At 45.3% G+C, this 17,560-nt stretch overlaps 1 protein-coding gene across 4 annotated transcripts in view; it reads right to left on the bottom strand.

Moving 5' to 3' along the window:
* Nucleotides 1-17,560, bottom strand: part of LOC138285243 (NXPE family member 4-like) — an 859,879-nt gene that overhangs the window by 599,379 nt on the left and 242,940 nt on the right. For all 4 annotated transcript variants that reach the window (XM_069224936.1, XM_069224935.1, XM_069224938.1 and 1 more), the window contains one exon: nt 16,560-16,665. In XM_069224936.1, the coding sequence (XP_069081037.1) occupies nt 16,560-16,655 (96 nt within the window). In that variant the 5' untranslated portion in view covers nt 16,656-16,665. The remainder of the gene's footprint in view (nt 1-16,559; nt 16,666-17,560) is intronic.

Genomic DNA, 17,560 nt, shown 5'->3' with positions numbered 1-17,560 from the left:
AGGGAAGGTTTGGCGTCACTTTCCGGCGCTCGGTCTTGTAGCCTCTTCGGGTTGCTGGGTTTTCACATACCCTGGGGACGATGCGTTGAAATCTGGCGCTGGCAGGATGAAGTCACAGGCACTGTGTCGATCTGGTGGGCGTTGCGAGGAAAATTCGACCGCACAGCAGGCACTGCGTTGATTCCTCTCAGGAAGTCAGGCTGCGTTGTTCCGGCTTGGCTGTGCATCGATCCAGTGGGCCGTGCATCGAATTTCCGGTCGCTACGCTGCCACTGCGTCGATCTTCTCCTTGCGAAGTCAGGCTGCCATGTTCCGGTTCGGCATGCAGTGAATTGTTCACAGCGATGCAGGCTGTGCGTTGTTTTCTGCCAGCTGTGCATCGATTTCTGCCACACAGGGAGTTCTTCTTGCAGAGATGAAGTCTTTTTGGTCCTGAGACTTCAGGGAACAGGAGACAATCTCTATCCAAGCCCTTGGAGAGCACTTCTCAGCACAGCCAGAGAGCAGCAAGGCAGCAGTCCTTCACAGAAAGCAGTCAGGTGAGTCCTTGGCTGCCAGGCAGTTCTTCTTGGCAGGTTGCAGGTTCTGATTCAGGTTGTCTTCTCCAGGAAGTGTCTGAGTTGGTAGAGGCAGAGACCCTGTTTAAATACCCAAATGTGCCTTTGAAGTAGGGGAGACTTCAAAGAGTGGCTTAGAAGTGCACAAGGTCCCCTTTCAGTTCAATCCTGTCTGCAAGGGTCCCAGCAAGGGGTATGGCTGTCCTTTGTGTGAGGGCAGGCTACTGTCCTTTGACATGTAAGTGTCAGGCCCTCCACCCCCCCAGCCCAGGAAGACCCATTCAAAATGCAAATGTATGCAAGTGGGGCTGAGCATCCTGTGTTTGGGGTTTGTCTGAGTGAATGCACAAGGGAGCTGTCAACAGAACCTAGCCAGACGTGGATTGTAAGGCACAGAAGGATTTAAGTGCAGAGAAATGCTCACTTTCTAAAAGTAACATTTCTAAAATAGTAATATTAAATTCAACTTCATCAGTCAGCAGGATTTTGTGCTACCATTCTGGCCATACTAAATATGACCTCCCTACTCCTTTCAGATCAGCAGCTACCACTCAAACAGTATATGAGGGTAGCCCTAATGTTCGCCTATGAAAGGAGCAGGCCTCATAGCAGTGCAAAAACCAATTTAGGAGTTTTACACTACCAGGACATGTAGACTACACGGGTAAATGTCCAGCCTTTTGTCTACACAGCACCCTGCCCTCTGCGTTACCTAGGGCCTATTTTAGGGGTGTCTTATATGTAGAAAAAAGGGGAGATTTAAGCTTGGCATGTACCTTTAAAAGCCAAGTCGAATTGGCAGTGAAACTGCACACACAGGCCTTGCAATGGCTGTCCTGAGACATGGTTAAGAGGCTGCTTAAGTGGGTCACACAATCAGTGCTGCAGGCCCACTAGTAGCATTTAGGGGGTTATTCTAACTTTGGAGGAGGTGTTAATCCGTCCCAAAAGTGACGGAAAAGTGACGGATTTACCACCAGACGTATTACGAGTCCATTATATCCTATGGAACTCGTAATACGGCTGGTGGTATATCCGTCACTTTACCGTCACTTTTGGGACGGATTAACACTCCTCCAAAGTTAGAATAACCCCCTTAATCTACAGGCCCTGGGCACATATAGTGCACTTTACTACGGACTTATACGTAAATAAAATAATCCAGTTGGGTATGATCCAATCTCATCATGTTTAAAGGGAGAGAGCATATGCACTTTAGCACTGGTTAGCACTGGTAAAGTGTGCAGAGTCCTAAAAGCAGCAAAAACAGTATCCAAAAAGTGGAGGGCGGCAGGCAGAAAGTTAGGGGTGACCACCTTAAGGCTGTCAGGTCTAACACCTCTGTTTCAGAGACCCAAACAGAGAAGAAAACACTTATCTAAATAACAGAGCAATGTTATGCAAGGAACAGTGGAGGCCAAACAATAAGTAGCATTCGCAAACCTCACCCATCTCATTGTGCTTGCATTTGATAAGCTGACTATCACTAAACATGAATAAGTATAACCTTTTCTGCTGTTGGAAAAACATGGAACATCTATGCCGTCACTCCTTCACCAACAAAACCCCAAACAATATTAAACAAAACATACTCTTCCAAATGGTGCACTTTCACACACACGGTCCTCCAGATGATCAAGAAAGTGGGGCTGCAAGTTAGATGCTTCAAATTCTTGGATCACCTGCACATATGATATGACAGGGATCCCAAGCACCATTGATAAGACTACATTCAGCAAATAATTCGAATAACTGGCATATCAACATTGTCTAGAAAAAATTGCAAAGGCCACAGTGGATTTATTGGACTGGATGAGGGTTCTCATCCACAAATATGGCTGAGTACACTAGTCACCAAGCTGAATATCCGCACAGTCTATTTAGAACTTGGGAGCTGTCATGTTTCACAAGTTGTGCCCCCATTGACTCCACTGCCAGAAACCCTTCACCAGCAGTCCAACGGACTGCAGTCTGTCCACTCTATTTATCGCAAATGTGCTGTGATATGTTCATTCCGTCCAGGAAAAACTGAACAGAAAATTTAAAAAATGGTGGCCAACACACCATGGTGGAAAATTCCAGGGTGATGAGTTCATTCGTTTTTTGTTTTACGAAAACAAACTTTCACATTGAGAGTTTGCTTTTTTATAACAACATTTTTTTTTACAAAGTGTTGCATGAAATATAGCAGCCCGTCAGCAAGCCTCTAATGTCTTCACAGGAGCTGGATATGGTGGTACCTCATCTGAAAGTAGACAAATTGCCCTGAGCCAGACAGTGACCTCTAAATATGGTGGGCAGTAATCCACCAGGGCATTTGAAGTTATTGCGTAAACCACCCTAGAAGGCGGCATGCCATCAGGAAACTCTAAAGAATGGCCAAAGTTCTTAAACAGTTCATGCCATACCTCTCCAACAAATTCCAATGTGTGAAAAATGGTGACTCCTCCTCTTACTCACAAAATCACACTTTTGTGGTCTGCAGTGCTAAATCCTGGTCTCCTTTCATTTCAAATTATAAATTGACTGATCGGTAAATTGTTGTACAATTTAGGAGTGATTTTCCGTCAAAGTACAGGTGATCTTCAGTTGGAAGTAATTATGGATTGCACTAAAACATACATACCCTGTGTTCCATCATATTGGTCGGACACACTGAAAACGATAACCATTGTCGAGTCCATAAGAAAACCCCTACCTACCACCCTTGACTGTGAAATTGGACTTGAGGCACAGACCAAAGCTACGCACGCAGATGTTACCCACAAATTAAGAATCATCCGGAATAACAAACATTTGCTACCAAAAAGCTGACTTTAAGATCACAGTAAAACACCAGTAATTTCACTTTTAAAATATGGTAATTCCTTACTCGCTTACTTGCTCCGAAAAACTTGCTCTCCTGCCAAATTGGTTTCTAGCATAAGGAAATGTGGCCTCTATCTGAACTAAAATGACTACACCTACAAAACAGTTTGTATCACATATGCAGCAATACAACATGACTAACCACTGTCCCTTAAAACAATGTCAGTTTTTCTGGAATGGATAGTACGTTTAGAAGGAAAGCAATACTTCATCTAATAATCTCAAAGTACAAAAAGAAATGCACCCTAAAATGGTCTATATCCGGGAACGTCACGAGAACCTGGAACGCACTGCCAGCTAAAATCCATCTAGTCACCACTCGTAAGCAATTCAGAGTTAAACTCAAGAATCCCCTGCACACACTGCACTAAAAAGATTGAAATGCGACCTTGCCTTGGCCAGTCTGCCCATTGGTCTATTTAATCCTACTAGAGAAACTGTTTACAATTTATTTTAAATTGACCACTGCTCCTACTGAGTGTGTGTTACCTGTGTATCGTATTTTAGACCATCTTGTATTTTTTTCTCTCCTTCTTGTGCCCCCTCATACAAATAACATTGCTTTTTTGTTATTGTTCATGTCTTTTATTAAGCTTTATCTTTCTCTACTGCTTCTTCTATTCTTAACGACGCTGCTTCAGGTTTGATTACCATATAGTAAAGCCTATGATACGGGCATAGCTTCAGGGAGGTGTTTGGGGATGTTAAACCCCCCCCCTAAGAAATGAATTCACTACTATATAGTTAGGTACAGATGTTTTAGTGCGTTATGATGAGGTGACTGTCGAATTTCACCTATGACTTCTACTTGCACACACAGACAAAATCACACACACACGTCTCTCTCCTCTCTGTTTTGAAGTTCTTAAAACTGTTGATTATTTTACAACATATTGGGCCTGATTTATGTCATGACGGAGGGAATACTCCATCACAAACGAGACAGATATCCCATCCGCCATATAACAATCCCCATAGGATAGAAAGGGATCGCAATACTGCTGATGGGATATATGTCACATTTGTAACAGAGTATTCCCCTCGTGTGAGAAATTGTTTATCTAGTTGTCATAGGTATGCACCCTGTTCAAGTAGGGACCACAATCCTATTCAGTGAAAGTCAACTGCACAACCTAAATTAACCTGTGCTCACCCTCTGGTAGCTTAACGTAGGGCAGACAGGCTTAACTTAGAAGGCAATGGGTAAAGTATTTGTGCAACACACACACACAGTGAATACATCACAAAAAAACTCTACACACGGTTTATACAAAATAGTAATTATTTATCTAAGTAAATGAAGACCAAGATGACAAAAATTCAATCAGTAAATCAAAAGTTGTGCAACTGGAAAATAAATGAGGTTAAAAAGCAGTATTAGACTAAAATGCCTAGAATCCTATGAATACTTCTTAATTCATATTTTTGGAGTCCTCCAGATAGTAGAGGAGTGATTAGTCCCATGGGGTTCAAGCTAGCAGCACTAGCACATGTGATAGTGTCTTTGCTGGGTCCGACGCTTTTCAAAGATAAGGTAATGTGCTCCGATGATATTAGTGCCAGAGAGAACAAGAATGCCAGTAGGTTTCAGGACCGGGGAGCCACTGTAATGTTGGAAGTGCCTGTGTGCTTTTACACAAAGTTCTACGTGGTGGCTTTGCACACTCGGGTTGAGTTGTGCTGCTGCCCGGCTCCCTGAGCAGTGGCTGGAGCAGACGACTCGAGTCCAGGATGTTAGGGGCTTCACACACAAAGCCCCATGCCACTGGGCAGAGTCACATTGGTGTACAGCTCCCTCTGAGGTAAGTGGGTGGAAGGTGCAGCGATGTTGTGCTGGTTGGGCAGTCACTCAGACCCATGGAGAGGATCCAGCAAGTGCACGCTAAGTGCTCTGGCAATATTCAGGCAAAGAGATGTAGCCCTCGTAGCACCTTAGAACCCCAGCAGTGTCTTACCGTGTCAGTGCAGCATGCTTGATCCCTGGACAGGCTCACGGTAGCAGGAATAACAATGTAAGCGCTGAGCTCAGTCTCTCAGTGGTGTGAATTCCCAATGGTGATCTCACCATGTGATGAGGTTTTTGATGTCCCTGAGACCTCGGGAAAAAATGGGGGACAAGCCAGCAAACCTTTGGAGACATTTTGGAGGTGGATTTTAGTTCTCGGGGTAAAGGCAGAGATCAGCAGGCAGCAGAATATGTCCTGACTTTTACTTACATGGCACCCTGCACTATGGGCTACCTAGGGCCAACGTTAGGGGTGATATAGGTAAGAAAAGGGGAGTCTAAGGCTTGGCATGAGGTTTTAAATGCCAAGTCAGGTTAGCAGTGAGACTGTATACAGAAGCTCTTCAGTGGGAGGCCTGAGACATGTTTACAGGGCTACTTAAGTGGGAGGCATAACCCTTGCTGCAGGACCACTAGTAAGATTTAATTTACAAGCCCCGGGTATATTGTATACCACTCTACAAGAGACTTACATGTAAATTAAATATGCCAATTATGGATACACCAATGTTACCATGTTAAGGGGAGAAGCACATGCACCATGCACTTTATTACTGGTTAGCAGTAATCACGTGCTCAGAGTGCTAACGCCCACAAAAAGATACAGCAGCAAAACAGGAGGTCAAAGGCAAAACGCCTTGGGTAAGACCACTCTAAGAATGCCATGTCTAACATCACTGCTATGCCTTCCCAGTGCCCCTTCAGACCCCTCATGCCCTGCTTCTCAAATAACATGTTTTCATGGCATGCCCCGGTGATTATTGGGAAATCTGAAGCTCACACCAATCTCAGTCTTACTGACCAAGCTACGTGTAGGAAAGCACCATCTTGCCTGGCATGTTACCCCCATATACAGGACCCCAGTGCTCATAGTATGTGCCCTGTATGTGTTCCCTGTGTGGTGCCTAACTATATCACGGAGGCTCTGCTAACCAGAACCTCAGTGTTTATTCTCTCTCTGCTTTCTAAATTTGTCACTGTAGGCTAGTGACTACATTTACCAATTCTCATTGGCACACTGGTACACCCATATAATTCCCTTGTATATGGTACTGAGGTACCCAGGGTATTGGGGTTCCAGGAGATCCCTATGGGCTGTAGCATTTCTTTTGCCACCCATAGGGAGCTCAGACAATTCTTACACAGGCCTGCCACTGAAGCCTGAGTGAAATAACGTCCATGTTATTTCACAGCCATTTTTCACTGCACATAAGTAACTTATAAGTCACCTATATGTCTAACCTTCACTTAGTGAAGGTTGGGTGCCAAGTTACTTAGTGTGTGGGCACCCTGGGACTAGCCAAAGTGCCCCCACATCGTTCAGGGCAAATTCCCCGGACTTTGTGAGTGCGGGGACACCATTACACGTGTGCACTATACATAGGTCACTACCTATGTATAGCGTCACAATGGTAACTCCGAACATGGCCATGTAACATGTCTAAGATCATGGAATTGTCCCCCCAATACCATTCTGGTATTGGGGGGACAATTCCATGATCCCCTGGGTCTCTAGCACAGAACACGGGTACTGCCAAACTGCCTTTCCGGGGTTTCCACTGCAACTGCTGCTGCCAACCCCTCAGACAGGATTCTGCCCTCCCGAGGTCCAAGCAGCCCTGTCCCAGGAAGGCAGAAAAAAGGATTTTCTCTCCCTTTGGAAATAGGTGTGAAGGGCTGGGGAGGAGTAGCCTCCCCCAGCCTCTGGAAATGCTTTGATGGGCACAGATGGTGCCCATCTCTGCATAAGCCAGTCTACAGCCGTTCAGGGATCCCCCAGCCCTGCTCTGGCGCGAAACTGGACAAAGGAAAGGGGAGTGACCGCTCCCCTGACCTGCACCTACCAGGGGAGGTGCCCAGAGCTCCTCCAGCATGCCCCAGACCTCTGCCATCTTGGATTCAGAGGTGTGCTGGCACACTGGACTGCTCTGAGTGGCCAGGGCCAGCAGGTGACGTCAGAGACTCCTTCTGATAGGCTCCTACCTTTCTTACTAGCCTATCCTCCTTCCTAGGTAGCCAAACCTCCTTTTCTGGCTTTTTAGGGTCTCTGCTTTGGGGAATTCTTTAGATACCGAATGCAAGAGCTCACCAGAGTTCCTCTGCATCTCTCTCTTCACCTTCTGCCAAAGGATTGACCGCTGACTGCTCAGGACGCCTGCAAAACCGCAACAAAGTAGCAAAGACGACTACTGCAATCTTGTATCGCTTCATCCTGCCGGCTTTCTCGCCTGTTTCCTGGTGGTGCATGCTCTGGGGGTTGCCTGCCTCCTTCTTGCACCAGGAGCTCTGAAGAAATCTCCCGTGGGTCGACGGAATCTTCCCCCTGCAACCGCAGGCAACAAAAGACTGCATCACTGGTCCTCTGGGTCCCCTCTCAGCACGACGAGCGTGGTCCCTGGAACTCAGCAACTCTGTCCAAGTGACTCCCACAGTCCAGTGACTCTTCAGTCCAAGTTTGGTGGAGGTAAGTCCTTGCCTCCCACACTAGACTGCATTGCTGGGTACCACGTGATTTGCAGCTGCTCTGGCTCCTGTGCACTCTTCCAGGATTTCCTTCGTGCACAGCCAAGCCTGGGTCCCCGACACTCTAATCTGCAGTGCACAACCTTCTGAGCTGTCCTCCGGTGTCGTGGGACTCCCTTTTCTGACTTCGGGTGGACTCCGGTTCACTCCTCTTCTAAGTGCCTGTTCCGGTACTTCTGCGGGTGCTGCCTGCTTCTGTGAGGGCTCCTTGACTTGCTGTGCACCCCCTCTGTCTCCTCATCCAAGTGGCGACATCTTGGTCCCTCCTGGGCCACAGCAGCATCCAAAAACCCTAACCGCGACCCTTGCAGCTAGCAAGGCTTGTTCGTGGTCTTTCTGCATGGGAACACATCTGCAAGCTTCTTCACGACGTGGGACATCCATCCTCCAAAGGGGAAGTTCCTAGTCCTCCTCGTTCTTGCAGAACACAAAGCTTCTTCCATCCGGTGGCAGCTTCCTTGCACCCTCACCTGGCATTTCCTGGGCATCTGCCTACTCTCGACACTGTCGCGACTCTTAGACTTGGTCCCCTTGTCTTACAGGTACTCAGGTCCGGAAATCCACTGTTGTTGCATGCTGGTGTTGGTTTTCCTTGCAGAATCCCCCTATCATGACTTCTGTGCTCTCTGGCCGTTGTAGGTGCACTTTACACCTACCTTTCAGGGTATTGGGGTGGGCTATTTTTCTAACCCTCACTGTTTTCTTACAGCCCCAGCGACCCTCTACAAGCTCACATAGGTTTGGGGTCCATTCGTGGTTCGCATTCCACTTTTGGAGTATTTGGTTTGTGTTGCCCCTATACCTATGTGCTCCTATTGCAATCTATTGTAACTTTACGCTGCTTGCATTAATTCCTTTTGCTATTACTGCATAATTTTGGTATTGTGTACATATATCTTGTGTATATTTGGCATCCTCATACTGAGGGTACTCACTGAGATACTTTTGGCATATTGTCATAAAAATAAAGTACCTTTATTTTTAGTATATCTGTGTTTTGTGTTTTCTTATGATATTGTGCATCTGACACCAGTGGTATAGTAGGAGCTTTGCATGTCTCCTAGTTCAGCCTAAGCTGCTCTGCTATAGCTACCTTCTATCAGCCTAAGCTGCTAGAAACACCTCTTCTACACTAATAAGGGTTAACTGGACCTGGTACAGAGTGTAAGTGCCCCTTGGTACCCACTACAAGCCAGGCCAGCCTCCTACACAGATCAGATTGGAAGAAGATGCTAAACCAAAGACTGCATTTTCTACTATAGGAGGGCACTACCAATTCACAGTAATGTCCTTTGGTTTGCAAAATGAACCTGCCACTTTTCAGAGGTTGGTGAACACAGTCCTGCAAGGGTTGGGAGCTTTCAGAGCAGCATATCTTGATGATATTGCTGTCTTTAGCTCCACCTGGGATGAGCACCTGGTCCACCTTTGGAAAGTTTTGGAGGCCCTGCAAAAGGCAGGCCTCACTATCAAGGCCTCAAAGTGCCAGATAGGGCAGGGGAAAGTGGTTTATCTGGGCCACCTGGTAGGTGGAGAACAGATTACACCACTGCGGGGAAAATTCAGACAATCATGGATTGGGTTCCCCCTACAACTCAGACCCAGGTGAGAGCCTTTTTAGTCCTCACAGGGTACTACTGGAGATTCATTAAAAATGATGGCTCTATAGCAGCCCCTCATAATGATCTCACAAGCAAGAAAATGCCTAAAAAGGTATTATGGACAGCTAGCTGTCAGAAAGCTTTTGAGAAGCTCAAACAGGCCATGTGCTCTGCACCTGTCTAAAAAAGCCCATGTTACTCCAAGAAATTCATTGTTCAAACTGATGCATCTGAATTAGGAGTGGGGCAGTCTTATCAAAACTGAATTCTGAGGGCCAGGATCAACCAGTTGCTTTTGTCAGCAGAAGGTTGACCCCTAGAGAAAAGCGTTGGTCTGCCATAGAGAGGGAGGCCTTTGCTGTGGTTTGGGCACTGAAAAAGTTGAGGCCATACCTGTTTGGCACTCACTTTATTGTTCAGACAGACCACAAACCTCTACTTTGGCTAAAACAAATGAAAGGTGAAAACCCTAAATTGTTGAGGTGGTCCATATCTCTACAGGGAATGGACTATACAGTGGAACATAGACCTGGGAGTACCCACTCCAGTGCAGATGGACTCTCCAGATATTTCCACTTAGACAATGAATACTCATCAGGTCATGACTAGTCTTATTGTCCTTCATTGGGGGGGGGGGGTTGTAGGAAAGTACCTTCATGCCTGGCATGTTACCCCTATATTTCACTGTATATATGTAGTTTTAACTCTTGTGTCACTGGGATCCTGCCAGGCAGAACCCCAGTGTTCATAGTATGTGCCCTGTATGTGTTCCCTGTGTGGTGCCTAACTGTATCACTGAGGCTCTGGTAACCAGAACCTCAGTGTTTATGCTCTCTCTGCTTTCTAAATTTGTCACTGCAGGCTAGTGACTAAATTTACCAATTCTCATTGGCACACTGGTACACCCATATAATTCCCTTGTATATGGTACTGAGTTACCCAGGGTATTAGAGTTCCAGGAGATCCCTATGGGCTGCAGCATTTCTTTGCACCCATAGGGAGCTCTGACAATTCTTACACAGGCCTGCCACTGCAGCCTGAGTGAAATAACGTCCATGTTATTTCACAGCCATTTTTCACTGCACATAAGTAACTTATAAGTCACCTATATGTCTGACCTTCACTTAGTGAAGGTTGGGTGCCAAGTTACTTAGTGGGTGGGCACCCTGGCACTAGCCAAGGTGCCCCCACATTGTTCAGGGCAAATTCCCCAGACTTTGTGAGTGCGGGGACACCATTACATGCGTGCACTATACATAGGTCACTACCTATGTATAGTGTCACAATGGTAACTCCGAACATGGCCATGTAACATGTCTAAGATCATGGAATTGTCACCCCAATACCATTCTGGTATTGGGGGGACAGTTCCATGATCCCCGGGTCTCTAGCACAGAACCCGGGTACTGCCAAACTGCCTTTCTGGGGTTCCCACTGCAGGCTGCCCTGGCCCAGGAAGGCAGAACAAAGGATTTCCTCTGAGAGAGGGTGTTACACCCTCTTCCTTTGGAAATAGGTGGAAGAGCTGGGGAGGAGTAGCCTCCCCCAGCCTCTGGAAATGCTTAGATGGGCACAGATGGTACCCATCTCTGCATGAGCCAGTCTACACCAGTTCAGGGATCCCCCAACCCTGCTCTGGTGCGAAACTGGACAAAGGAAAGGGGAGTGCCCAGGGCGCCTCCAGTGTGTCCCAGACCTCTGCCATCTTGGAATCAGAGGTGTTGGGGGCACACTGGACTGCTCTGACTGGCCAGTGCCAGCAGGTTACGTCAGAGACCCCCTCTGATAGGCTCTTACCTCTCTTGGTAGCCAATCCTCCTTTCTTGGTAGCCAAACCTACTTTTCTGGCTATTTAGGGTCTCTCCTCTGGGGAATTCTTCAGATAACGAATGCAAGAGCTCACCAGAGTTCCTCTGCATCTCCCTCTTCGACGTCCTCCGAGGATCGACCGCTCACTTCTCCAGGACGCCTGCAAAACCACAACAAAGTAGCAAGATGACTACCAGCAACATTGTAGCGCCTCATCCTGTCGGCTTTCTCAACTGTTTCCTGGTGGTGCATGCTCTGGGGGTCACCTGCCTTCACCCTGCACTGGAAGCCAAGAAGAAATCTCCCGTGAGTCGACGGAATCTTTCCCCTGCTAACGCAGGCACCAAAAGACTGCATCACCGGTCCTCTGGGTCCCCTCTCATCCTGACGAGCGTGGTCCCTGGAACACAGGAACTCTATCCAAGTGACTCCCACAGTCCAGTGATCCTTCAGTCCAAGTTTGGTGGAGGTAAGTCATTGCCTCCCCACGCTCGACTGCAAACCTGTGTACTGTGTGATTTGCGGCAACTCTGGCTCCTGTGCAGTCTTCCAGGATTTCCTTTGTGCACAGCCTAGCCTGGGTCCCCAGCACTCCGTCCTGCAGTGCTCAACCCTCTGAGTTGGCCTCTGACGTTGTGGGACCCTCCTTTGTAACTCTGCATGGACTCCGGTTCACAAATCTTCCAAGTGCCTTTTCAGGTACTTCTGCGGGTGTGATGGCTTCTTCTTTTAGGGCTCTCTGAGTTGCTGAGTGCCCCCCGTTCCTGGTCCTCAGCAGCACCCAAAAACCTTTACCACAACCCTTTCAGCTAGCACGGCCTGTTTGTGGTATTTCTGCATGGGAACACTTCTGCAGCCGGCATAGCGACATGGGACATCTTCCATCCAAAGGAGAAGTTCCTAGTCCTCTTTGTTCTTGCAGAATTCTAAGCTTCTTCCATCCGGAGGCAGCTTCCTTGCACCTTCATCCGGGGTTTACTGGGCTCCTGCCCCCCCTGGACACTGTCGCGACTATTGGACTTGGTCCCCTTGCTTTGCAGGTCCTCAGGTCAAGGAATCCGTCTTCAGTGCACTGCTGTTGTTTATTGTTCTTGCAGAATCCCCCTATCATGACTATTGTGCTCTTTTGAGGTAGTAGGTGTACTTTACTCCTACTTTTCAGGGTCTTGGGGTGGGGTATCTTGGACACCCTGACAGTTTTCTTACAGTCCCAACGACCCTCTATAAGCTCCCATAGGTCTGGGGTCCATTCGTGATTCGCATTCCACTTTTGGAGTATATGGTTTGTGTTGCCCCTAGACCTATGTCTGCCTATTGCAATCTATTGTAATTCTACCCTGTTTGCATTACTTTCTGACTCTTACTTACCTGTCTTGGGTTTGTGTACATATAAAATTTGTATATTACTTACCTTCTTACTGAGGGTACTCACTGAGATACTTGTGGCATATTGTCATAAACATAAAGTACCTTTATTTTTAGTAACTCTGTGTATTGTGTTTTCTTATGATATTGTGCATATGATATAAGTGGTATAGTAGGAGCTTTGCATGTCTCCTAGTGCAGTCTAAGCTGCTTTGCCATAGCTACCTTCTATCAGCCTAAGCTGCTAGAAACACATCTATTCCACTAATAAGGGATAACTGGACCTGGCACAGGGTGTAAGTACCACAGGGTACCCACTATAAGCCAGGCCAGCCTCCTACACTACGTACCTGCGATTTACCTTGCACCACTAGGTATAGTACATACTATGTAATCTAACCTAATGTGCAAACAAATGAAGCCTGTGCTGGTTGTGTGGCCAGATCTAGTGAATTGTGCATGAAATGTGAGAAATTTAAATTAGTTATATAAATATCACATTTTTGTAAGATTTTCATACCCCAGAGATTAGCTTGAGCACATAATGTCCCACAGGAACAATAAAAGCGCATCAGAGAAACATTGTCCCCTCCAGTAGGTATCCTATTTATTTCTCTTTTGACTTTTAAATGCGTGGTGTGCCCTAGCATTCAATTTTCACATGAGCTAAATTTGGTAAGTATATTACGACAAAGAGATTTGTAACTTTTCACAAATGTTCATGGATTAAAATTTGAACAGGGTCTCCTGCCAAAGTGTACTTACACCATGCGATTTCATCATGGTCTGCATTTTTTCCTAAAGATTACATTACCTTCCTATCGAGAAGCTATTTTCAGTTACCAAAATATATGATAATGGTTTGGTTACTCCGTCACAAAGGTGACGAATATCCCATCAACTGTATTACAATCCCATTCTAGCCTATGGAGATTATGATACAGCGGACATGTTAACCCCTTCCTCCAAACTCTAAATCAGACTCCAAGTGGCATATTAATACTTGCTTTGCACCAATTTAGTGTAATTTATTTTGACGTTAAAACTCCATATTTGTATTTTGACCCTAGACCAGTCTTGCGTCAAAATATAGGGCTTAGCGCCATATTGTGGATGCAACAAACTACCTTGAGCTAATTAGATGCAAGGTAGGTGCTCCTGTCCACAATATCATGCTAACCCCCTAACGCCTTATTAATACTCCGGTGGAAAAATGATGCACACGGAGTAGGGCAGACCAGGTGTTAATGTACCAGTGGACCCTTTTCCATAGTTAAACACCATGGAATGGGCCCACAGGTGCCCATCTCAAGCCCCAGAAACACCCACACCCACACCAGAGGGACGCCATAGGATTGGGGACCCCATCCTGGGTAAGTAGAGGTAAGTATTTATTTTTTTTCCAGTGCCATTGGGGCCCCTTTACATGGGGCCCCCCTGCCTGGCACAGGGTATTATGGCCTTGCCCAGGGGACACTGGTCCCCTGGTCACCTGAGCTGGCCACTGGGGTGATGGGCATGACTCCTGTCTTCATTAAGACAGCAGACATGTTTGGGTGGTAGTGCATCAGGAAATGACGCTAGGCTTGGTAGCACCATATTTATTCCCACTAACCAGCGTAGCGTCATTCCTGGCCCACTAACGCCTTTTCCCCTCCCGCCATCATCCCCGGCTAGCGTCTTTTTTCTGTAAACGCTAGCCTGTCCTATGCGACACCCTACAACATTCAATTAATATGCCGCCCAACTGGCGCTCTCGAATGGCGCTAGCAGGCATTATGGATTTTGACACAAGACTAGCTAACACAGTCTTGCCTCAAAATCCATAAATATGGGCCTTAGTTTGGAAGGATTCTGAAGGAGCGTGGCAATATAAGTATTGTTATGAAATTATGATTTACTGCATTTTATTATCTGTATGATATTTTGCTGCAAATGTTTGTGTGCTATTATTTTTATACCTGTAATTGTTGCGAACAATAGCGATTCCAGGAGTAGATATCTGTGAAATGTATTTTATCATGTGATGATTAATACATTTTAAATCCTGTATATCACATATTTTCAGACTAGGTATTGAAGACGTTGAGAGCAGGATCCACACAAAAGGCTTTGTGACACCAGAAAGATCAGAACACATTTAAAAAGAAGTTGACAGAAGGATGGCATCGCACGTTCGGACCTTGAGTTTTAAATACAGTCCTTGTTTATCAGAACAGTACGAACAGGACATACTCAGAAACACAACCCACAGTTTATGGCACAAGAACATATTTAAAAGCGTCATGCTCAATTCCCTGAGTAATAATTAACATTCTATTTCACCTTTCGGGTTTTAACTGATTCAACATTATGGCCCATATATCATAGTGTTTAACCATTCTTTCCCTTTTCTCTTGGTCATCATCCTCTGTTAATCTTATGTTCTTCAGTACCTCTCTGTGCCGCTCCGCCTTCCTTATCTCTTTTATCCTCCTTACTTGCTGGTCCGTCTACCTTGCTTGTATTATCCATTTCACTTCCCCTGCATTTTTCTTCCGATTCCCTTGTTTATGCTAAATCCCAACTACTTTTCTCTGTAAGTTTATCTTGCACATGTCATCCGAGTTCTCTGTAAAGCGCCCAAGAACCTTTTAGTGCAGTACCACTATATAAAATCACGCAAATTAATAATAAAAATACATTATTATCCCTGACAGTCAATTACGTGATTAATTCCATTCTTATAGCGTGCTAACGGGGTTTGCCCAAATAAGCCCACGATCCCTGGGCAATACACACTAGACGAAAAAAGGGTCTAATGTGGGAACTAATTGTTGAACAGGCACAATCACACGGTTAGAATTTTAATTAATCACCTGTATATTGGCATATTAACCACAAAAAACAATTAGTGAAATCTCTTTGCACAAGCTCCGAACTCTGTCCTTGCATTGCTCCTACCTGGGGCGAATATATAAATCACCGTACAAATGACATGAAGGCATTATACAGATTGCCATCAGTATACATATCACACTATATTACTAACAAAACAGAAAAAACAAAATGTTACACTTCACACAATTACAACATAAATACAAAAAACGGCACAATAAATGACAGCTTAGGAGTTTTTCTCCACTCTTCCAATGCTTATGCAGATCAGTGGCTTTTTTGAAAGTATAAACGTGGCTTTTTTGAAAGTATAAACGTCAAGCCACAGTCAGAGGTAGCCCAACAAACAGTTCATAAACTGACACCTTTGTCTTTTATTCCTTTGGTCTGTGCACAATAAAGTTATTCAAGTGTAACTTTCAAATTTCTAGATGCTCCTTCAAATTAAATGTCAACGTGTTTCGGCCCTTAATAACTTTGTTGTGCACAGCCTAAAGGAAACTACCGCCAACTGTGGACTTGGGATTTCACTAAATGTTCTGGTGATTAATATACAAAATACAAGTGATTAATTAAAGTTCTCATCGTGTGATTGTGCTGTTCAGCAATTAGCACTCACATCAGACCCCTTTTTCCTTTCTCTTCAATTCCATGCTTATAACAGACCGGATTGATATTCTCTTCCAATGTTTTTTCATTCCACTGCTCATATGTTTCATAATTTGACAACTGCATCTAAAATAACCTTATAAATTGAACATATGGTGAGTTTAACGCATCTCATCAACAATGTGTAGATGAGGCTTGCACATATCCTCAGGATCTCGCATTCGGTCACAGTGTGCTAAGTATCCCAGTTGGGGCCTCTCATTTGACACTACATGCTGAGCCTTGGCAAAATACGAATAGTAAATATACACATGAGGAAATAAACTCAATAAACTAAAAGCATACCTTGGGTGAAAATGAGTAGGTTAGAAAAGACACAAAGAAAACGAGAAGGGAAACTGCAAGGATGACGAATATCTTCACATAAATCCTGGGAGGCATGTTTCTTGTACTGCAAGGATACAACAGAACAATGTTCAAATTCTGTCAATATTTTGTGCTAAACAGAAAGACACAGAAAGCACAAGGGTCCTGATTCACAAAGGTAAACTGAGGTCCATATTTAACAGAAAATGACGGAGTGTGACCCTGCGCCAAAATTGCAGTGCCACACTCCGTCATTTTCACAACACAGGGATGCAAAGTATATATTTGAATACAGTGCAGCCCTGTGTTGTCCCCTGCTCTGGTGCTAAATTGAGCTTCCTAGCACCAACGCAGTCATCCTTGCACCATCGTGAAAGGATGTCTGTGTTGAGGGGTTTGATTGTTTATGTTTGGAAGGTGTCCCTTCCTGCACTTAAACAATCACTAATGGCAATTTGGCACTTCTGCGTGTGCTGCAGGATGCAGCACACACAGAAGAGCCAAAAGTCATTTTGAAATGATTGTTTATGTGCAGGAAGGGACACCTTCCCGCACATAAACAATCAAGTCTGGCATTTAGCTATTTGCAGCACACATAGAAAAAGCAAAAATTGAGGAGGACTAAAAGTATTCCTCCTCGTTGCGCCTTGATAACGCTACCCCTGGAGTGGTGTTAGATTTTGGCTCTGCATCGGGTTTACGAAAACTCGTAAATCTGAGGCAGCGTATGATCACTCCATATACAGATAGAGTTGCAATTATACATTATACTTTAGTGCTATACAGTTTAGGCAATACTCTATAATGGGATCACAATCAAGCAATTTAACACAAACCCCTCAACTACCCCCCATCCTCCCCATACTGCTTGCGGTCTCTCTCAGGTCTGAACATGCTGTACATTCAATATCTACTGTCTTTTATTGTTTGTTTTTATATCAGTATATTTCTCAGTACTTTAGAAATGTTATCTTGTTCAC

This window comes from Pleurodeles waltl, chromosome 3_1 (genome assembly GCF_031143425.1).
Source record: "Pleurodeles waltl isolate 20211129_DDA chromosome 3_1, aPleWal1.hap1.20221129, whole genome shotgun sequence".
Taxonomy (NCBI): Eukaryota; Metazoa; Chordata; class Amphibia; order Caudata; family Salamandridae; genus Pleurodeles; species Pleurodeles waltl.
This window is presented reverse-complemented; position numbering and strand designations above follow the sequence as displayed.